The sequence below is a fragment of the Coregonus lavaretus genome (genome assembly GCF_964263955.1).
Source record: "Coregonus lavaretus genome assembly, contig: HAP1_SCAFFOLD_441, whole genome shotgun sequence".
NCBI lineage: Eukaryota > Metazoa > Chordata > Actinopteri > Salmoniformes > Salmonidae > Coregonus > Coregonus lavaretus.
Genome location: NW_028162706.1, coordinates 104684 through 129114, shown reverse-complemented (window position 1 = coordinate 129114; position 24431 = coordinate 104684). Strand labels below are relative to the sequence as shown.

At 42.3% G+C, this 24431-nt stretch overlaps 1 protein-coding gene across 1 annotated transcript in view; it reads right to left on the bottom strand.

Moving 5' to 3' along the window:
• Positions 1 to 24431, bottom strand: part of LOC311118987 (erythropoietin-like) — a gene marked incomplete at both ends in the record, with an annotated part of 41342 nt that overhangs the window by 1858 nt on the left and 15053 nt on the right. Inside the window, 2 exons of the mRNA XM_084193738.1 lie at positions 5267 to 5341; positions 5537 to 5667. Coding sequence (XP_084049864.1) covers positions 5267 to 5341; positions 5537 to 5667 — 206 coding nt within the window. The remainder of the gene's footprint in view (positions 1 to 5266; positions 5342 to 5536; positions 5668 to 24431) is intronic.

Here is a 24431-nt window from a genome sequence, read left to right as displayed (position 1 = left end):
TTTTTAACAAAAAGTTATATTTTGGTTTCATCTGACATTCTCCCAATCCTCTTCTGAATCATCCAAATGCACTCTAGCAAACTTCAAACGGGCCTGGACATGTACTGGCTTAAGCAGGGGGACACGTCTGGCACTGCAGGATTTGAGTCCCTGGCGGCGTAGGCTTTGTTACTTTGGTCCCAGCTCTCTGCAGGTCATTCACTAGGTCCCCCCGTGTGGTTCTGGGATTTTTGCTCACCGTTCTTGTGATCATTTTGACCCCACGGGGTGAGATCTTGCGTGGAGCCCCAGATCGAGGGAGATTATCAGTGGTCTTGTATGTCTTCCATTTCCTAATAATTGCTCCCACAGTTGATTTCTTCAAACCAAGCTGCTTACCTATTGCAGATTCAGTCTTCCCAGCCTGGTGCAGGTCTACAATTTTGTTTCTGGTGTCCTTTGACAGCTCTTTGGTCTTGGTCATAGTGGAGTTTGGAGTGTGACTGTTTGAGGTTGTGGACAGGTGTCTTTTATACTGATAACAAGTTCAAACAGGTGCCATTAATACAGGTAACGAGTGGAGGACAGAGGAGCCTCTTAAAGAAGAAGTTACAGGTCTGTGAGAGCCAGAAATCTTGCTTGTTTGTAGGTGACCAAATACTTATTTTCCACCATAATTTGCAAATAAATTCATAAAAAATCCTACAATGTGATTTTCTGGATTTTTTTTTCTCAATTTGTCTGTCATAGTTGACGTGTACCTATGATGAAAATTACAGGCCTCTCTCATCTTTTTAAGTGGGAGAACTTGCACAATTGGTGGCTGACTAAATACTTTTTTCCCCACTGTACATTATCATTATATAGCAAAAGAAGGCTGCACATTAGGGCACATGTACTCCAGTATAAATGGGTACACTGTACAGAAAGAAATGTATTGGCAGAGAGAGCTCAATGGACTCAATGAAAATTCATTTATGACTTCCCCTTTATTCAGATTACCACCTCTCACTTTCAGTTATTTGAAAATGAAATAATCTCCAAAATATCGCTATTTTTAAAACAAGCCATTGAAAGATGGTTGCAATTTCCGTTTAATCCACCAGAAAAGACAGAACAAATATTACAACAAATATTATGGTTAAACTCAAATATACTAATTGATTTTTTTAAATGTAATTTTGGGAAAAAATGTTTAAAAACTGTATAATCTTTGTAAATTATATCATAAAAAGGACTGGTGGAGTTATGTCACACATGCAGCTAACAAAAATATATGGAAATGTCTGCTCTATCCAAAATTACAACCAACTAATTGCAGCACTACTGCAAAAATGGAAAAGGCAAGTGGAAGGGGGAAAAAGTAAGGAACTTGTCTGTCGGCCCTGCATTAAGACCAAAATTGGTTAAAGAAAAATGTGATAATTAAAAAAGTATACGAGTTTAATTTAAGGACCAAAAAATTGACAGCTGTGCCATACAGATTGCAAAATACTTTCAGTTTTCCCATTTAAATTATTATACAAAATTCTTGCAACCAATAGAATGTTATATACAGTCATAGTCAATCGATTAATAATATACTAATACCCTTAGCAAAAAATTTTATCTTTAATTTACAATCTGTATAAACTATGAGAATAGAAAGATTCAGAACTTTTGTGAAATATCACAGCACAGTTGAAAAATATATGGCAAATAGAAATCAAAAATTGATGGTGTTCATAGATAGATGGGAGGGGTTGAGGGGAGCTGAAGGATGGGACAAAAAAACAAACAAAAGATAACTAATGTAAAATATACTGTGTCCGTAAAATGTATATAGTATGTATAAACTGGAAGTAGAAGCCTAAGTGTTGATGGCCATTAGTTTACTCCAATTAGGGGAGGGGTGGTGGGGTTAGGGGTGAATAATAAAGGAAAATATATATGCTCGTCGAACATCTCATTCCAAAATCATGGGCATTAATATGGAGTTGGTCCCCCCTTTGCTGCTATAACAGCCTCCACTCTTCTGGGAAGGCTGTCCACTAGATGTTGGAACATTGCTGCAGGGACTTGCTTCCATTCAGCCACAAGAGCATTAGTGAGGTCAGGCACTGCTCGCAGTCGGCGTTCCAATTCATCCCAAAGGTGTTCGATGGGGTTGAGGTCAGGGCTCTGTGCAGACCAGTCAAGTTCTTCCACACCGATCTCGACAAACCATTTCCATATGGACCTCGCTTTGTGCATGGGGGCATTGTCATGCTGAAACAGGAAAGGGCCTTCCCCAAACTGTTGCCACAAAGTTGGAAGCACAGAATCGTCTAGAATGTCATTGTATGCTGTACCGTTAAGATTTCCCTTCACTGGAACTAAGGGGCCTAGCCCGAACCATGAAACACAGCCCCAGACCATTATTCCTCCTCCACCAAACTGTACAGTTGGCACTATGCATTTGGGCAGGAAGCGTTCTCCTGGCATCCACCAAACCCAGATTCGTCCATCGGACTGCCAGATGGTGAAGCGTGATTCATCAATCCAGAGAACTCATTTCCACTGATCCAGAGTCCAATGGCGGCGAGCTTTACAAAATGACGGAAATTGCCAAATCAACTCATTTGAAGGGGTGTCCACATACTTTTGTATATATAATGTATATGGGGGATTGGAAATGATGCAGACAATTACATTGATAGAAGCCACAATCTATCTGCAATATTAAAGCTGATCTACCCCCTAAAAATTAATAAAAAAGTTAATACAGGACACATAGATCCGGTCATCAGACTGACCAGGTGAAAGCTACGATCCCTTATTGATGTCAGATGAAGGGGAGGAGACAGGTTAAAGAAGGATTTTTAAACCTTGAGACATGGATTGTGTATGTGTGCCATTCAGAGGGTGAATGGGCAAGACAAAAGATTGAACCGCAGACCACGTGTATGGCGTTGTGTGAGTAAGAAGTTTGCTGATGTCAACGTTGTGAACAGAGTGCCCCGTGGTGGCGGTGGGGTTGCAACGCTGCTGGGTTTTTCACGGTCAACAGTTTCCATGTTTATCAAGAATGGTCCACCACCCAAAGGACATCCAGCCAAACTTGACACAACTGTGGGAAGCATTGGAGTCAACATGGGCCAGCATCCCTGTGGAACGCTTTCGACACCTTGTAGAGTCCATGCCCCGATGAATTGAGGTTATTCTGAGGACAACGGGGGGTGCAGCTGAATATTAGGAAGGTGTTCTTAATGTTTTGTACAATCAGTGTAGAGAAACCAGAGGAAATGGGCCAAACTCTTCTCTCTATACTATATGTGCTATTCATGTACAGTGGCTTGCGAAAGTATTAATCTCCCTTTGCATTCTTCCTATTTTGCTGCCTTACAACCTGGAATAAAAATGGATTTCTGGGGGGTTTGTATCGTTTGATTTACACAACATGCCTACCACTTTGAAGATGCAAAATATGTTTTTTTGTGAAACAAACAAGAAATAAGAAAAAAAAAACAGAAAACTTGAGCGTGCATAACTATTCACCCCCCCCCCCCCCCCAAAGTCAATACTTTGTAGAGCAACCTTTGCAGCAATTACAGCTGCAAGTTACAGCTGCAAGTCTCTTGGGGTATGTCTCTATAAGCTTGGCCACAACTAGCCACTGGGATTTTGCCCAATCTTCAAGGCAAAACTGCTCCAGCTCCTTCAAACTGGATGAGTTCCACTGGTATACAGCAATCTTTAAGTCATACCACAGATTCTCCATTGGATTGAGGTCTGGGATTTGACTAGGCCATCCCAAGACATTTAAGTGTTTCCCCTTAAACCACTCGAAACAGGTTTCCCTCAAGAATTTCTCTTTATTTAGCGCCATCCATCATTTCTTCAATTCTGACCAGTTTCCCAGTCCCTGCCGATGAAAAACATCCCCACAGCATGATGCTGCCACCACCATGCTTCACTATGGGGATGGTGTTTTCGGGGTGATGAGAGGTGTTGGGTTTGCGCCTGTCACGATCGTTGAGAGACAGGTCAGACTAAGGTGCAGCGTGAAAAGCGTACATGTTTATTCACCCAATAAACATACCAAAACAAGCAACAACGTAACGTGAAGTCCTCAGGCTATACACACACAAGCCTACACGGAACAAGATCCCACAATAAACAGTAGGCAATAGGCTACTTAAGTATGATCCCCAATCAGAGACAATGAGCGACAGCTGCCTCTGATTGGGAATCATACCCGGCCAGACATAGAAATAGAAAAACTAGAACATAAACATAGAATATATAACATAGAAACTCACGCCCTGACCAAACCAACTAAAGACAACAGGCCTCTCAAGGCCAGGGCGTGACAGCGCCAGACATAGCGTTTTCCTTGATGGCCAAAAATCTCAATTTTAGTCTCATCTGACCAGAGTACCTTCTTCAATATGTTTGGGGAGTCTCCCACATGCCTTTTGGCGAACATCAAAACGTGTTTGGTTATTTTTTTCTTTAAGCAATGGCTTTTTTCTGGCCACTCTTCCATAAAGCCCAGCTCTGTGGAGTGTACGGCTTACAGTGGTCCTATGGACAGATACTCCAATCTCCGCTGTGGAGCGTTGCAGATCCTTCAGGGTTATCTATGGTCTCTTTGTTGCCTCTCTGATTAATGCCCTCCTTGCCTGGTCCGTGAGTTTTGGTGGGCGGCCCTCTCTTGGCAGGTTTGTTGTGGTGCCATATTCTTTCTTTTTTATAATGGATTTAATGGTGCTTCGTGGGATGTTCAAAGTTTCTGATATGTTTTCATAACCCAACCCTGATCTGTACTTCTCCACAACTTTGTCCCTGACCTGTTTGGAGAGCTCCTTGGTCTTCATGGTGCCGCTTGCTTGGTGGTGCCCCTTGCTTAGTGGTGTTGCAGACTCTGGGGCCTTTCAGAACAGGTGTATATATACTGAGATCATGTGACAGATCATGTGACACTTAGATTGCACACAGGTGGAATTTATTTAACTAATTATGTGACTTCTGAAGGTAATTGGTTACACCTGATCTCATTTAGGGGCTTCATAGCAAAGGGGGTGAATAAATATGCACGCACCACTTTTCCATTATTTATTTTGTATAATTTTTTGAAAGAAGTTTTATTTTATTTTTTCGCTTCACAAATTTGGACTATTTTGTGTATGTCCATTACATGAAATCCAAATAAAAAAACATTTAAATTACAGGTTGTTATGCAACAAAATGGGAAAAACGCCAAGGGGGATTAATACTTTTGCAAGGCACTGTACAGTAGATATGGAACTGATAGACAGGTACTCACATCCTTTGTCTCCAAGACCACAAAGTCAACGTTTGTCAGAGGAACCACAAATGTGCCTGTCATGGCGCAACCTCGCTGCGTGGGGGAAGGCAATACAGATTGACAGGGTTAGAGCAAGATCAGACACACTAATAAAGCGGAATTGTTTCTGTACATAATACACTCTAATAATATCATCATCCATTTCACTTCACTGTGACATTTTCCAGACATGTAAAAGTTGCCCAGGTCCATCTAGTGGTGGTTAGGCCCAGTCAGTCAGTGTCTCACCAGAGCGGTCTCTGTGTCACGGGCCTCCATGATGAAGCGGTCCAGAACGCGGGGGTCACAGATGGGCCTGACAGGAGAAGGGAGGCCTCGTCCTGCCCACTGGAGTACTATTAGCAGTACCACCACCAGCCCTGGGGGAACAACACACATCATGGTGTCTGAGCGCAGTTATAGATGGGCAGCAATTCCAGCTATACATAAAAGAGAGTCATAACAGACAGTTATGTCAACCAGTTCCAGAGAACAGAGGATGTCAGCTAACAAAATCCCTTGAGCAGATTTACTGGAAATACTGTACAGTAACTGACTGTCAAATGTTTGGCTGTCCAAACAGTTCTGAATTTAGTTTAGATCGTTTCTATTTTGCTTTCTAATGCAAGAACTCATTTGAAGGGTAGATTGTCCTGATAGTCCTACAGAAGTTGGAGTGACAATAGATGTTACATACTTTACGCACCATAGAGGTCGGAGCGGGTATAGCTCCATTCCTTACCCTTGGACTACATTAGCCCTAGTTCATGTCATTTTCACTTTGGAAGAGTGGGGATGGAGTGCCATCTGAAACCATGCAGTGCACCTCGCCATACTTTTTTGTGTGTTTTTGTTGGGAGGTAGATCAGCTTTAATATTGCAGATAGATTGTAGCTTCCATCAATGTAATTGTCTCCATCCTTTCCATCCCCATATATATATTTTTGTAACTATATATATATATATATATATATATATATATACAGTACAAGTCAAAGGTTTGGACACACCTACTCATTCAAGGGTTTTACTTTATTTTTACTATTTTCTACATTGTAGAATAATAGTGAATACATCAAAACTATGAAATAACACATATGGAATCATGTAGTAACCAAAAAAGTGTTTAACAAATCAAAATATAATTTATATTTGAGATTCTTCAAATAGCCTTGATGACAGCTTTGCACACTCTTGGCATTCTCTCAACCAGCTTCACCTGGAATGCTTTTCCAACAGTCTTGAAGGAGTTCCCACATATGCTGAGCACTTGTTGACTGGTTTTCCTTCACTCTGCCGTCCGACTCATCCCAAACCATCTCAATTGGGTTAAGATCGGGGGATTGTGGAGGCCAGGTCATCTGATGCAGCACTCCATCACTCTCCTTCTTGGTAAAATAGCCCTAACACAGCCTGGAGGTGTGTTGGGTCATTGTCCTGATGAAAAACAGACAGTCCCACTAAGCCCAAACCAGATGGGATGGCGTATCGCTGCAGAATGCTGTGGTAGCCATGCTGGTTAAGTGTGCCTTGAATTCTAAATAAATCACAGACAGTTCCATTCCTGTGGCAGTCCTCATGAGAGCCAGTTTCATCATAGCGCGTCATGGTTTTTGCCACAGCACTTGAAGAAAATTTCAAAGTTCTTGAAATGTTCCGTATTGACTGACCTTCATGTCTTAAAGTAATGATGGACTGTCATTTCTCTTTGCTTATTTGAGCTGTTCTTGCCATAATATAGACTTGGTCTTGTACCAAATAGGGCTATCTTCTGTATACCACCCCTAAACTCTAATGCATTTGAGCCACAACTGATTGGCTCAACCGCATTAAGAAGGAAAGGAATTCCACAAATTAACTTTTAACAAGGCACACCTGTTAATTGAAATGCATTCCAGGTGACTACCTCATGAAGCTGGTTGAAAGAATGCCAAGAGTGTGCAAAGCTGTCATCAAGGCAAAGGGTGACTATTTGAAGAATCTCAAATATAAAATATATTTTGATTTGTTTAACCCTTTTTTGGTTACAACATGATTCCATATGTGTTATTTTATAGTTTTAATGTCTTCACTATTCTAAAATGTAGAAAATAGTAAAAATAAAGATAAACCCTTGAATGAGTAGGTGTGTCCAAACTTTTGACTGGAACTGTACATATAAAAACAAAATACATACAGTGCCTTCGGAAGGTATTCAGACCACTTGACTTTTTCCACATTTTGTTACGTTACAGCCTTATTCAGAAATGGATTTAAAAAATAAAAATAATCCTCAGCAATCTACATTTACATTTTAGTCATTTAGCAGACGCTCTTATCCAGAGCGACTTACATGAGCAATTAGGGTTAAGTGCCTTGCTCAAGGGCACATTGACAGATTTTTCACCTAGTCGGCCCAGGGATTAGAAACAGCGACCTTTCGGTTACTGCCACAACACTCTTAACCACTAAGCTATCTACACACAATACCCCATAATGACAAAGCAAAAACAGTTAAGACATTTTAGCAAATGTATTAAAAATGTAAAACAGAAATACCTTACTTACATAAGTATTCAGACCCTTTGCAATGAAACTCAAAATTGAGCTCAGGTGCATCCTGTTTCCATTGATCATCCTTGAGATATTTTGTACAACTTGATTGGAGTCCACCTGTAAATTCAATTGATTGGACATGATTTGGAAGGCACACACCTGTATATATAAGGTCCCACGCTTGAAAGTGCATGTCAGAGCAAAAACCAAGCCATGAGGTCGAAGGAATTGTACGTAGAGCTCCGAGAAAGGATCGTGTCGAAGCACAGATCTGGGGAAGGGTACCAAAAAATGTCTGCAGCATTGAAGGTCCCCAAGAACACAGTGGCCTCCATCATTCTTAAATGGAATAAGTTTAAAACCACCAAGGCTCTTCCTAGAGCTGGCCGCCCGGCCAAACTGAGCAATCGGGGGAGAAGGGCCTTGGTCAGGGAGGTGACCAAGAACCCGATGGTCATTCTGACAGTACTCTAGAGTTCCTCTGTGGAGATGGGAGAAACTTCCAGAAGGACAACCATCTCTGCAGCACTCCCCCAATCAGGCCTTTATGGTAGAGTGGCCAGACAGAAGCCACTCCTCAGTCAAAGGCACATGACAGCCTGCTTGGAGATTACCAAAAGGCACCTAATGACTCTCAGACCATGAGAAACAAGATTCTCTGGTCTGATGAAACCAAGATTGAACTCTTTGTCCTGAATGCCAAAGTGTCACGTCTGGAGGAAACCTGGCACCATCCCTATGGTGAAGCATGGTGGTGGCAGCATCATGCTGTGGGGATGTTTTTCAGGCGACAGGGACTGGGAGACTAGTCAGGATCGAGGCAATGATGAACAGAGCAAAGTACAGAGAGATCCTTGATGAAAATCTGCTCCAGTGCGCTCAGGACCTCAGACTGGGGCAAAGGTTTACATTCCAACAGGACAACGACCCTAAGCACACAGCTAAGACAACGCAGGAGTGGCTCCGGGACAAGTCTCTGAATGTCCTTGAGTGGCCCAGCCAGAGCCCAGACTTGAACAAGGTCGAACAACTCTGGAGAGACCTTAAAATAGCTGTGCAGCAACGATCCCCATCCAACCTGATAGAGCTTGAGAGGATCTGCAGAGAAGAATGGGAGAAACTCCCCAAATACTGGTGTGCCAAGCTTGTAGCATCATACCCAAGAAGATTCGATGCTGTAATCGCTGCCAAAGGTGCTTCAACAAAGAACTGAGTAAAGGGTCTGAATACTTATGTAAATGTGATATTTCCGTTTTTATTTGTAATACATTTCCAAAAATGTCTAAAAAACTATTTTTGCTTTGTCCTTACGGGGTATTGTATGTAGATTGATGAGGAAAATAAACAATTTTATCAATTTTAGAATAAGGATGTAACATGACAAAATGTGGAAAAAGTCAAGGGGCCTGAATACTTTCCAAAGGTACTGTATATGCATATATAATTTTTAAAATATATTTTCCTTCACTATGTTCCCCTAACCCTACCAGATAAAAAATTTTGCTAACAGTATTATTAGATTATTTTCAGAGTTAGTTCCATGTAAATGTTGCAATTATTCAGCCATTCCTGAACCTGCGACCAAAAACAAGCTACATATGGACAGTACCAAACCAAACGATCTAATGATTCTGTCTCTTCGCAGCAAAATCTGTAGAGCTGGGATGGTTGTATCCCTCATATATATAACATTCTATTGGTTGCAAGAATTTTGTATAATAATTTAAATTGGAAAATTCAACGTTTTGAATCCGGCATCGTTTTGTGTATCAGCTCATAAACCATGTGCCATGTAATCGGTACATCGAAAATCTCTTCCCAACTATTTTGCAATCTGTATGGCACAGCTGTCAATTCTTTGGTCCTTAAATTAAACTGGTACAGTGGGGAAAAAAAGTATTTAGTCAGCCACCAATTGTGCAAGTTCTCCCACTTAAAAAGATGAGAGAGGCCTGTAATTTTCATCATATGTACACGTCAACTATGACAGACAAAATGAGAAAAAAATTCCAGAAAATAACATTGTAGGATTTTTTATGAATTTATTTGCAAATTATGGTGGAAAATAAGTATTTGGTCAATAACAAAAGTTTCTCAATACTTTGTTATATACCCTTTGTTGGCAATGACACAGGTCAAACGTTTTCTGTAAGTCTTCACAAGGTTTTCACACACTGTTGCTGGTATTTTGGCCCATTCCTCCATGCAGATCTCCTCTAGAGCAGTGATGTTTTGGGGCTGTCGCTGGGCAACACAGACTTTCAACTCCCTCCAAAGATTTTCTATGGGGTTGAGATCTGGAGACTGGCTAGGCCACTCCAGGACCTTGAAATGCTTCTTACGAAGCCACTCCTTCGTTGCCTCGGCGGTGTGTTTGGGATCATTGTCATGCTGAAAGACCCAGCCACATTTCATCTTCAATGCCCTTGCTGATGGAAGGAGGTTTTCACTCAAAATCTCACGATACATGGCCCCATTCATTCTTTCCTTTACACGGATCAGTCGTCCTGGTCCCTTTGCAGAAAAACAGCCCCAAAGCATGATGTTTCCACCCCCATGCTTCACAGTAGGTATGGTGTTCTTTGGATGCAACTCAACATTCTTTGTCCTCCAAACACGACGAGTTGAGTTTTTACCAAAAAGTTATATTTTGGTTTCATCTGACCATATGACATTCTCCCAATCCTCTTCTGGATCATCCAAATGCACTCTAGCAAACTTCAAACGGGCCTGGACATGTACTGGCTTAAGCAGGGGGACACGTCTGGCACTGCAGGATTTGAGTCCCTGGCAGCGTAGTGTGTTACTGATGGTAGGCTTTGTTACTTTGGTCCCAGCTCTCTGCAGGTCATTCACTAGGTCCCCCCGTGTGGTTCTGGGATTTTTGCTCACCGTTCTTGTGATCATTTTGACCCCACGGGGTGAGATCTTGCGTGGAGCCCCAGATCGAGGGAGATTATCAGTGGTCTTGTATGTCTTCCATTTCCTAATAATTGCTCCCACAGTTGATTTCTTCAAACCAAGCTGCTTACCTATTGCAGATTCAGTCTTCCCAGCCTGGTGCAGGTCTACAATTTTGTTTCTGGTGTCCTTTGACAGCTCTTTGGTCTTGGTCATAGTGGAGTTTGGAGTGTGACTGTTTGAGGTTGTGGACAGGTGTCTTTTATACTGATAACAAGTTCAAACAGGTGCCATTAATACAGGTAACGAGTGGAGGACAGAGGAGCCTCTTAAAGAAGAAGTTACAGGTCTGTGAGAGCCAGAAATCTTGCTTGTTTGTAGGTGACCAAATACTTATTTTCCACCATAATTTGCAAATAAATTCATTAAAAATCCTACAATGTGATTTTCTGGATATTCTTTCCTAAATTTGTCTGTCATAGTTGACGTATACCTATGATGAAAATTACAGGCCTCTCTCATCTTTTTAAGTGGGAGAACTTGCACAATTTGTGGCTGACTAAATACTTTTTTTCCCCACTGTATACTTTTTTATTCATCACTATTTTCTTTAACCAATGTTTGTCTTTAATGCAGGGACGACATGACAAGTTCCTTACTTTTCCCCCCTTCCACTTGCCTTTTTTGCGGTAATGCTGCAATTAGTTGGTTGTAATTTTGGGTAGAGCATACATTTCCATATATTCTTGTTAGCTGCATGTGTAACATAACTCCAGCAGTCCTATTTATGATATCATTTACAAAGATTATACCGTTTTTAAACATTTCTTCCAAAGACATATCTTTTTTTAAATCAATTAGTATATTTGAGTTTAACCATAATATTTGTTCTGTCTTTTCTGGTGGATTAAACTGAAATTGCAACCAACTTTCTATGGCTTGTTTTAAAAATAGCAATATTTTGGTGATGATTTCATTTTCAAATAACCGAAAGTGAGAGGTGGTAATCTGAATAAAGGGGAAAGGGCCATTCTTGAACAAGGGGTGAGACATTCTTACTAATCTGCTAGGGAACCAGTTCGAATTTAAGTATAACTTTTGTATGACTGAAGCCTTTAGTGAGAGGTCTAATGCTTTAATATTTAATCATTTCTGCCCTCTGAATTTATGTTCATGATATAAATAGGACCTTTTAATTTTGTCTGGCTTGCCGTTCCAAATAAAATGGAATATTTCTTGCTCATATAATTTTTTAAAACACGTCATGAGGTGTAGGCAAGGCCATAAGCAAATAGGTAAACTGGGATATGACTAAACATTTAATCAGGGTGATTTTTCCACAAATAGACAGGTATTTTCCTTTCCATGGTAGCAAGATCGTATCTATTTTTGCTAACTTCTTATTAAAATGTATTGCAGTGAGATCATTTCTTTCTTTCGGGACATGAATACAGAGTATGTCCACATCACTGTTAGACCATTTTATTGTTAAATTACATGGTAATGTAAAGGTTATATTATTTTGTGATCCAATATGTAATATAGTACACTTATCATAATTTGGTTGTAATCCAGAGAGGTTAAAAAAGTATCTAGATCCTCTATGAGGCTGTGGAGGGATCAAAATTGTGTATTTAAAAGAAAACATGAATCATCAGTGTACAATGACACCGTTATGTTTAAGCCCTGGATTTCTAGCCCCTTGATATTATTGTTAGATCTAATTTAATAGCTAACATTTCGATGGCCATAATAAATAGAACTGCCGATAGTGGACAACCTTGTTTTACTCCTCTTGACAGTTTAATACTTTCTGAGAAGTAGCCATTATTTAATATTTTACACCTACGGTTAATATACATAATTTTAACCCATTGTATAATACATAATTTTAACCCATTGTATAAGAGATTCTCCAAAATTGAAATATTCCAGGCATTTATAAATAACTTCCAGTCGTACTTTATCATCATACTTTTTGATGATAGTTCGGCAGCCTCTGCCGCTCTTTCGGCGTGGTGCGGGTGAAGCACGCCTCGGTTTCATGCAGTGATGCATATTAATATACACTATATATACAAAAGTATGTTGACACCCCTTCAAATTAGTGGATTCGGCAATTTCAGCCACACCCGTTGCTGACAGGTGTATAAAACCGAGCACACAGCCATGCAATCTCCATAGACAAACATTGGCAGTTTAATGGCCTTACTGAAGAGCTCAGTGACTTTCAACATGGCACCGTGATAGGATGGTGGAAAACGTGGAAACGTCTAGGAGCAACAACAGCTGAAGCCGCGAAGTGGTAGGCCACACAAACTCACAGAACGGGACCGCCAAGTGCTGAAGCGCGTAAAAATCGTCTATCCTCGGTTGCAAAACTCACTACTGAGTTCCAAACTGCCTCTGAAAGCAACATCAGCACAAGAACTGTTCGTCGGGAGCTTCATGAAATGGGTTTCCATGGCCGAGCAGCCGCACACAAGCCTAAGATCTCCATGCGCAATGCCAAGTGTCAGCTGGAGTGGTGTAAAGCTCGCTGCCATTGGACTCTGGGGCAGTGGAAACGCGTTCTCTGGAGTGATGAATCACGCTACACCATCTGGCAGTCTGACGGATGAATATGGGTTTGGTGGATGCCAGGAGTACGCTACCTGCCAGAATGCATAGTGCCAACTGTAAAGTTTGGTGGAGGAGGAATAATGGTCTGGGGCTGTGTTTCATGGTTCGGCCTAGGCCCCTTAGTTCCAGTGAAGGGAAATCTTAACGCTACAGCACACAATGACATTCTAGACGATTCTGTGCTTCCAACTTTGTGGCCACAGTTTGGGGAAGGCCCTTTCCTGTTTCAGCATGACAATGCCGCTGTGCACAAAGCGAGGTCCATACAAAATTTGTTAGTCGAGATCGGTGTGGAAGAACTTGACTGGTCTGCACTGAGCCCTGACCTCAACCGCATCGTACACCTTTGGGATGAACTGGAATGCCGACTGCGAGCCTAATCGGCCGACCTCACTAATGCTCTTGTGGCTGAATGGAAGCAAGTCCCTGCCGCAATGTTCGAACATCTAGTGGAAAGCCTTCCCAGAAGAGTGGAGGCTGTTATAGCAACAAATGGGGGCCCAACTCCATATTAATGCCCATGATTTTGTAATGAGATGTTTGACGAGCAGGTGTCCACATACTTATGGTCATGTAGTATATGTTAATTGCATGCAAATAAAGTTGCTTCCTACCACATACACAACGGAAGTACAATCATGGCCTCTGAGTGTGCAAAGCTGTCATCAAGGCAAATGGTGCCTATTTTAAGAATCTCAAATATAAAATATATTCTGATCTGTTTAACGCCTTTTTTGGTTACTACATGATTCCATATGTGTTATTTCATAGTTTTGATGTCTTCACTATTATTCTACAATGTAAAAAATAGCAAAAAATAAAGAAAATCCCTTGAATGAGTAGGTGTGTCCAAACTTTTGACTGGTAGTGTATATGCAGTCAAAGTAAAGACAAATCTATTTTCCCATTCATAAAGAATTTATAGATAAGCACTTCATAGTAATTAACTGTGCAGTTTGCCACTCTGATCTATAACACCAACATTTAAAGGTCTATTCTATATAGTCAATGTACTGTCATTTCTATTTTCTATTTTCCCATTAATAAAGCATTTATAAACATGCCTCACTTATCAAAAAGAATATCAAATAAAATAAAATGTTACTTGCCACATGCGCCGAATACAACAGGTGTAGACCTTACAGTGATATACTTACTTACAAGCCCTTAACCAACAATGCAGTTTTAAGAAAAAAAGTGTTAAGTAAAAAATAGATCAGTAAAAAATTAAAAATTAAAATAATTAAAGTGCAGCAGTAAAATAAAATAACAGTAGGGAGGCTATATGCACACAACACAGAATGTTAAAGAGAATATGAACATTTTACAGATAGCATAGAAAACAATTGCTGATGTCACAGATCCCCCGGGTACTGCTGCTCATTCCGTTAACCAGTTCCGGAGGTCATCGTCACCAGCTTTCTAGGCATCACTGACATGGATCATTACCACCAACCCCAGACTGTCTTGTCTCATTACGCACACCTGGTTCCCATTCCACCGATTAGTATGTGTATATACAGTTGAAGTCGGAAGTTTACATACACTTAGGTTGGAGTCATTAAAACTCGTTTTTCAACCACTCCACAAATTTCTTGTTAACAAACTATAGTTTTGGCAAGTCGGTTAGGACTTTGTGCATGACACAAGTAATTTTTCCAACAATTGTTTACAGACAGATTATTTCACTTATAATTCACTGTATCACAATTCCAGTGGGTCAGAAGTTTACATACACTAAGTTGACTGTGCCTGAAAGGCCGCTCAGCAAGGAAGAAGCCACTGCTCCAAAATCACCATAAAAAAGCCAGACTACGGTTTCCAACTGCATATGGGGACAAAGATCATACTTTTTGGAGAAATGTCCTCTGGTCTGATGAAACAAAAATAGAACTGTTTGGCCATAATGACCATCGTTATGTTTGGAGGAAAATGGGGAGGGTGGCAAGCCGAAGAACACCATCCCAACCGTGAAGCACAGGGGTGGCAGCATCATGCTGTGGGGGTGCCTTGCTGCAGGAGGGACAGGTGCACTTCACAAAATAGATGGCATCATGAGGAAGGAAAATTATGTGGATATATTGAAGCAACATCTCAAGACATCAGTCAGGAAGTTAAAGCTTGGTCGCAAATGGGTCTTCCAAATGGACAATGACCCCAAGCATACTTCAAAAGTTGTGAAAAAATGGCTTAAGGACAACAAAGTCAAGGTATTGGAGTGGCCATCACAAAGCCCTGACCTCAATCCTATAGAGAATTTGTGGGCAGAACTGAAAAAGCGTGTGCGAGCAAGGAGGCCTACAAACCTGACTCAGTTACACCAGCTCTGCCAGGAGGAATGGGCCAAAATTCACCCAACTTATTGTGGGAAGCTTGTGGAAGGCTACCCGAAACGTTTGACCCAAGTTAAACCATTTAAAGGCAATGCTGCCAAATGCTAATTAAGTGTATGTAAACTTCTGACCCACTGGGAATGTGATGAAAGAAATCAAATCTGAAATAATTAATTCTCTCTACTATTCACATTCTTAAAATAAAGTGGTGATCCTAGCTGACTTAAGACAGGGAATTTTTACTAGGATTAAATGTCAGGAATTGTAAAAAAAAAAAACCTTGTTTAAATGTATTTGGCTAAGGTGTATGTAAACTTCCGACTTCAACTGTATGTGCCCTCTGTTACCCATTGTCCTTGTCGATTATTGTCCCATGTCCGTTGGTCTCGTGAGTACCGTGTATTGTGCTCTTGTTGTTTACGGGTCTCGTCCCATGTATTGTGTAGAGGTTACACCCTTCTATTTGTTTGGGTTACATCCCTTTGGTATATATATACGTGTTTGTGTTGGGTGGAGTAATAAAACCCCTAATACGTATTCCTGCACCTGTCTTCTAATCATTATACAACGTGACAGCTGAGGACATCGGCGAATAATTAATCCTACTAAAGTTAATACTATTTACATTTTTCAGTTGGACTTTTCTTGAATATACACTGAAGAAAAATATAAACGCAACATGCAAAGTGTTGGTCCCATGTTTCATAAGCTGAAATAAAAGATCCCAGAAATGTTCCATACACCAGAAAGCGTATTTCTCTCAGATTTTGTGCACAAATCTGTTTACATCCCTCTTAGTGAGCACTTGTCCTTTGCCAAGATAATCCATCCACCTGACAGGTGTGGCATATCAAGAAACTGATTAAACAGCATGATCATTACACAGGTGCACCTTGTGCTGGGGACAATAAAAGACCACTCTAAAATGTGGAGTTTTGTCACACAACACAATGCCACAAATGTCTCAAGTTTTTAGGGAGCGTGCAATTGGCATGCTGACTGCAGGAATGTCCACCAGAGCAGTTGCATTTAATGTTCATTTCTCTACCATAAACTGCCTCCAACATCATTTTTGAGAATTTGGTAGTACGTTCAACCGGCCTCACAACCCCACACCACGTGTATGGCATTGTGTGGGCGAGTGGTTTGCTGATGTCAATGTTATGAACAGAGTGCCCCATGGTGGCGGTGGGGTTATGGTATGGGCAGGCATAAGATACAGACAACAAACACAATTGCATTTTTGTTATGGCAATTTGAATGCACAGAGATACAGTGACAAGATCCTGAGGCCCATTGTCGTGCCATTCATCCACCGCCATCACCTCATGTTTCAGCATGATAATGCATGGCCCCATGTCGCAAGGATCTGTACACAATTCCTGGAAGCTGAAAATGTCCCAGTTCTTCCATGGCCTGCATACTCACTTGACATGTCACCCATTGAGCATGTTTGGGATGCTCTGGATCGACGTGTACGACAGCGTGTTCCAGTTACCGTCAATATCCAGTAACTTCGCACAGCCATTGAAGAGGAGTGGGACAACATTTCACAGGCCACAACAGCCTCAAAAATGTTTAGTCATTTAGCAGATGCTCTTATCCAGAGCGACTTACAGTTAGTGAGTGCATACATTTTTCATACTGGCCCCCCGTGGGAAACGAACCCACAACCCTGGCGTTGCAAGCGCCATGCTCTACCAACTGAGCTACAGTAGGCCTGATCAACTCTATGCGAAGGAGATGTGTCACGGTGCATGAGGCAAATGGTGGTCACACCAGATACTTACTGGTTTTCTGATCCACACCCCTACCTTTTTTTAAGGTATCTGTGACCAACAGATACATATCTTTATTCCCAGTCATGTGAAATCCATAGATTAGGGCCTAATTAATGTATTTCAAGTGACTGATTTCACATTACATTACATTACATTACATTATTTAGCAGACGCTCTTATCCAGAGCGACTTACATGAGCAATTAGGGTTAAGTGCCTTGCTCAAGGGCACATCGGCAGATTTTTCACCTAGTCGGCTCGGGGATTAGAACCAGCGACCTTTCGATCACTGGCACAACGCTCTTAACCACTAAGCTACCTGCCGCCCCGATTTCCTTATATGAACTGTAACTCAGTAAAATCTTTGAAATTGTTGCATGTTGCGTTTATATTTTTGTTCAGTATATTTAACAAAGATTAATATTCAAAGTGTAACCGGTAAGAAATGGCTAGCTAGTTAGCGTTGTGCGGTAGAAGCGTTTCAATAGGTGACGTCATACGTATACTTTTACATTGATGCTAATAGATAACTCACTTGGGCTTTGCCCAGCTGCTGGGGTTCCTGCGGAGAAGGAGGTCAAACGGGGGTAAGTGTAACCGGTGTGAAATGGCTAGCTAGTTAGTGGTGTGCGCTAGTAGCGTTTCAATCTGTGACATCACTCATGCGGACACCTTGAAGTAGTTGTTTCCCTTGCTCTGCAAGGGCCGGGGCTTTTGTGGATAGGTAACGATGCTTCGTGGGATGCAGTTGTTGATGTGTTCAGATTTAAAATAGTAAACGGCTTGAGTGAACTGTCTTCATTTATCCACCATCTTTGTCTCCACCTGTGTGTGCATCCCACAGAGAATGATAGAGGCCTCTAGTGGCCAAAAGGCTGTATTAGCATGGGCAGTGCCATTGCGTGCTTCCACCATTTTAATGTAATCAACTGGGTTGGACTTCCAACTTCATTGGCTGATCCCTCCTGGTGACCCAATTGGAGTCATGTCCAACCGGGTCATCAGGAGGGATCAGCCAATCGTGAAGAAGAAAATGGACTACTTCAAAATGGAGATTGCCTCAATGGCGCTGCCTATGCTGTCACTGACGCTATAATGGCACCGATACAAAGATGAATCCTCTATCTAGCTCTATGGTGCAGCCAGAGAGGAAGAGGCAAAGCAAGAGGGGTTACTCCGCCCAAAATCTGTTCACGAAAATAAGACCACAAAGTGAGGAATTTTTGTATGGAGGTCAATGAGTGTCCAATTTGCTGAACAAAATGTTGTATTGTTAATTTGCTACGTGAGTCTTATTTGATCTAATAGAAGTTTCATAATGTTTAAGTTGTTACGAATGCACTGATATAAACGGACGCACGTGGCATTTTAGCAACTTTTGAAAAATATATACAGTATATATCGGAGTTGTGCCTGTTGTTCACACGCATGTCTGCCCTCTCATTGGCTAGAATGGTCCCACCTGATCTTACCTCCAGCAGATACATTCTCAGGCCACAGACACTGTGAGACATACTGTACGAGATGAGGTGGGACCTAGCTAGTAGCACAGACAAAAGGGGTTAGTTATCAGTATCTTTGCTAGCTAGCCGGTGTAGCCAATTTATCAAGGTAACAGCTAAAGCACAAGCAACAGTGGTTGCTTGGTTGTAGTGATTTTTGGCATTAACATTGTATCCAGAAACGATCATAACTGAATTCATCCTGAACATATAGCTAGCTAGCTAACTCTCCCAACTTTGACCACTATGATACTAACACACTAATATAACGCCCTGGACCAGAGCTAGTGCGCTGACTAGTATGTGCGTAGCCCACTGACGCTCTGGAACACGTTGCGAGTTCAGGTTGCGCACACATACCAACTGAGACACAAATATACCATCAGAGATGCACGCGCTTTGCGATTCGCAGACAAGGCGGCATCAGAGTGCATAATCTGCAGCTGGATGCTTCTGCCTCCTCCCGCCTGCCTTCCATCTTTGAGGACATATATTTCAATTGCTAGAGCAGTCACTCAACTATCTTGTCAATATAATTGATCATCTTTGGTGCAGCCAAAATTGAAAGAATGTCATGATGGCTGTGTTCAAGAGGATCAAAACCGTAATCACAGGGGGTATGAAAAAATAAATGCACTATGCACAAATGTATGCACTAACTGTAAGTCGCTTTGGATAAGAGCGTCTGCTAAATGACTAAAATGTAAATGTAAATGTAAATTGTGACTGACTGACTTACAAACAATAATGAGTAGTTATTTATGATTCATGGTTCTTTGTAGATCAGTCAGTCGGCAGTCGACTGCACTGTCGGCTGCAATGTCGAACAAGCCCAATGTTTCTGTCTCTTAATTTGTCCTGTTGTTAAATGTGCAAAAGTACAAGGTCTTAAAGATGCAGTCGGGATCTTAATGTCACGTTCGTTGACGAACGAGAAGGACCAAGGCGCAGCGTGATATGCATTCATGTTTATTATAAATAGAATAAACACAACGAACAAAGACAATAAACTAACGATACGTGACGTCCTAAGGTACACGGAACAAACCTCACACGGAACAAGATCCCACAACCCACTAGTGCCAATAGGCTACCTAAGTATGGTCCCCAATCAGAGACAACGAGCTACAGCTGCCTCTGATTGGGAACCACACCGGCCAGCATAGATCTACACATACTAGATCTAAACATAGACAATCAACAAAGCACAACACGACACAGAAAATACACACCCTGACTCAACAAATACGAGTCCCTAGAGTCAGGGCGTGACAGTACCCCCCCCCCCCCCAAAGGTGCGGACTCCGACCGCGCCACATAAACATAACAGGGTAGGGGCCGGGTGGGCATTCCGCCTCGGAGGCGGATCCGGCTCCGGGTGTGACCACCACTTACTCTCCACCTCCCTGTTGCGCCCCTGGTCTGGTCTGGACCTCGGTGCGCTGCTACCCCTCTCCTTCCTCCCACGACGTACCAAGCCCTGTCTGGACCCTGGTGTGGGAGACCCCGAACCTGGAGAGGGGCTGACGTCTGGGTCTGGACTGGAACCGCTGACTGGAGCTGGACCCGACGACGGTGGATCGACCTGCTCTGGCTCCGGAGTGGAGCCGCTGACCGGAGCTGGATCAGGCACCGGTGGAGCGGACTGCTCTGGCTCCGGAGTGGAGCCGCTGACCGGAGCTGGACTAGACCCCGGTGGAGCGGATTGCTCTGGCTCCGGAGTGGAGCAGCTGACCGGTGCCGGACCAGGCACCGGTGGAACAGGCACGGGCCGTGCCGGACTGGACACACGCACCACTGGCTTGGTGCGGGGAGTAGGAACGTGCCGTGCCGGACTGGACACACGCACCACTACCTTGGTGCGAGGGGCAGGAACGGGCTGGCGACGCGCACCACTGGCTTGGTGCGAGGGGCAGGAACAGGCCGGACCGGGCTGGCGACGCGCACCACTGGCTTGGTGCGAGGGACAGGAACAGGCCGGGCCGGGCTGGCGACGCGCACCACTGGCTTGGTGCGAGGGGCAGGAACAGGCCGGGCCGGGCTGGCGACGCGCACCACTGGCTTGGTGCGAGGGGCAGGAACAGGCCGGGCCGGGCTGGCGACGCGCACCACTGGCTTGGTGCGAGGGGCAGGAACAGGCCGGACCGGGCTGGCGACGCGCACCACTATCTTGGTGCGGGGAGCAGGAACGGGCCGGACCGGACTGGCGACACGCACCACTTGATTGGTGCGAGGAGCGGGACTGGGTTCCTTCATTAACCCCCGCTCCTTCTGCTGCCTAACCAGCTCCTCTCGCCGTGCCTCTACACTTTCCTTCTGCTCCCTCTGAACCAATGGCCCCCCTAATCTGGTGGCCTCCTCTGCTAACCAGCGGAACCGCCCTATCGCGGCCTCCTGCTGCCTCGTCGTCCACGCCGTGTGCCTCCCCCCAAATTTTTTGGGGGATTGTCTCTCCCCCGTGATCAGGGCCTCCATCCCTCTTGCCAGACTCTCGCTCATCTCCTCCAAATTCCATCCTCTCTCCTCGGCACACTGCTTGGTCCAGGTCTGGTGGGATCTTCTGTCACATTCGTTGACGAACGAGAAGGACCAAGGCGCAGCGTGATATGCATTCATGTTTATTATAAATAGAATAAACACAACGAACAAAGACAATAAACTAACGATACGTGACGTCCTAAGGTACACGGAACAAACCTCACACGGAACAAGATCCCACAACCCACTAGTGCCAATAGGCTACCTAAGTATGGTCCCCAATCAGAGACAACGAGCTACAGCTGCCTCTGATTGGGAACCACACCGGCCAACATAGATCTACACATACTAGATCTAAACATAGACAATCAACATAGCACAACACGACACAGAAAATACACACCCTGACTCAACAAATACGAGTCCCTAGAGTCAGGGCGTGACACTTAAGCACAACAAATTCGTAACATATTGTACGAATTGGATTCGTAACATATCATTGCGAGAATCTTTTTTAAATCAACATATCATACACAATTGGATGACATAGTACACAAAAAAATGGGACCCGTTTTGGCTCGTGATCACCACTTTCAAACCTACTAGCTGAAATTATACAAAAGTTCCGTTGCATCACTTTAAAATGATGAGATAGCTACCATTGTTAACTAAATGTTTTATGAGTTTTATGATGATTTTGTAAAGTTTATTGACCAAGTGTTGACATTGCCAGGGCAGGGGTTTAGCTAGCAGCTAGCTACATTAGTGAACAATGGAGAAATGCTAGCTACTAGCTTTACCACCGTGTTACTACGTTTTACTCACTTAAATAGTTATTGCTATGAGTCTGGAATGTGGGAATTGCATTTTTATGCTTTGAATATGAATCTTTGTTAAATCTATTCAACCAAAAGTAAACCTATAAAATGTCAATAGTAGGATTTTTCGGCGAAGTCCTCAGCCATAGTTTAATGTGCTTCATCTAGAACATTTTTATTTAGGCCTAAAATCCTGTGTTGTGTCCGTGTTCTTTTTGATAAGTGAGGTATGTTTATATGAATGGGAAAATAGAAATTACATTACATTGACTGCATAGAATTCATACATAGACCTTTAATGTTGGTGTTATAGATTAGAGTGGCAAACTGCACAGTTAATTACCATGAAGTGCTTAGCTATGAATGCTTTATGAATGGGAAAATAGATTACTTTACTTTGACTGCATAGAATTCATACATAGACCTTTCATGTGTGTGCTATAGACCAGTATGACCAACTTAATTGTGATGTGGAGGAGGGCTATAAATGAGTTACGAAAGACTTATATCCGTAAAATGTACTCTGGGGATTCAACCATGTGGGGTTTTTCATGCACCATTGACCTTCAGTGAGAAAAATAAGGTACGTCAAGGGCCTATTCTGGCCAGTGGGGGGAATGAGGCTGGTACAGGCCGGCTATATCAGCATAGTTTTCAAAACGTGGTTTGGCCTTTTGGCATATTCACTAACACTGGTATGGCAGAAGCACACGTTTGAGAACAGCCATAATCATGACACTATGCTGTCATTGTAATAATGCATCTTTAAGATACCTAAAAATGAGATATTGCATGGCATGCTATGAATGCGCTATTGATATGCTATGGATATATTTCATTAACATTTAGGTCCTTATAAAACGTTAATGAAATGCTTATAGATGTGTAATGAATGCGGTATGGATATGTAGTCAAAGTAAATCGTTCCCCATAACTTTTTTAACGTTTAAACCCTCAACAACTAGTGGTGGGATGCCAATAACCATGCCATAGCGATACCATCGAAAGCACCATAGGCACGTCCCTATGAAAATATAGGCTACTTTGGAAACCTTCAAGAATGCGTTTGGAACTTTGCGCTCTAAAGTTCATGGATAGATATATTCTCCTGAATATGTTTGCCTCAGTTTTAAGTTAAATCAGAAACACAGTATTGTTATCAAATTATGAATTGTTCTAATTGTGTGCTATAGATATCTTACCTGAAATGGAAGACATTCGCAAAAAGGTCCAACATTTGTATAATGCATTGCTAAACAAAGTAAATGTGTAATGTACTGTAAAAAAATAAAAAATAAACTTCCGTGACCGAATTGTCTATTTTGTAGGCCTACACTGCAGTAGCCTATATGAAATTCTCTCGAAATACACCCCTCACACGTCTAGGTTTTCTCCACTCGTATGCTTGTCCATTGTTCAGAGCGCAATTAAATGCCGCGTGCGCACCAGAGCTAGTACCCCTCGCTGCAGCACATTGAACCAGGTGGGGTTCGGCCCGTGCCGGCCCCGCCCATCACAAGTTTTCATTGGTCGAGGCACATTCGCATTCCAACACACTCAACACAAAGTAGCCTGCGTGGTGATAAGTCAGCACGTACATAAGTTAGCTGACAGTACAATTCTATGATTATAGGTTTACAGTGTCACGTCTAACAATAACAAATAATTAGTTTTCTAATCGATTTTTTAGTTAATAATTTATCTTGCCTTTAAATACCTTTTATGAATGCTTATGGTGTTATAAAAATTCACTTTTACATGTGTTGAAAATGTTTGTTTACTCCGTTGCTATGGTCACCGCAGTATTGGTGCATGGTTAAAATCAATGGGGAAGACAAGCCAGGAAAAAGTATATATTACAACCTACAGTTGAAGTCGGAAGTTTACATAAATTAGGTTGGAGTCATTGAAACTTGTTTTTCAACCACTCCACAAATGTCTTGTTAACAAACTATAGTTTTGGCAAGTTGGTTAGGACATCTACTTTGTGCATGACACAAGTAATTTTTCCAACAATTGTTTACAGAGAGATTATTTCACTTATAATTCACTGTATCACAATTCCAGTGGGTCAGAAGTTGACATACACTAAGTTGACTGTGCCTTTAAACAGCTTGGAAAATTCCAGTATGGAAAATGTATGCACTCACTAATTGTAATTTGCTCTGGATAAGA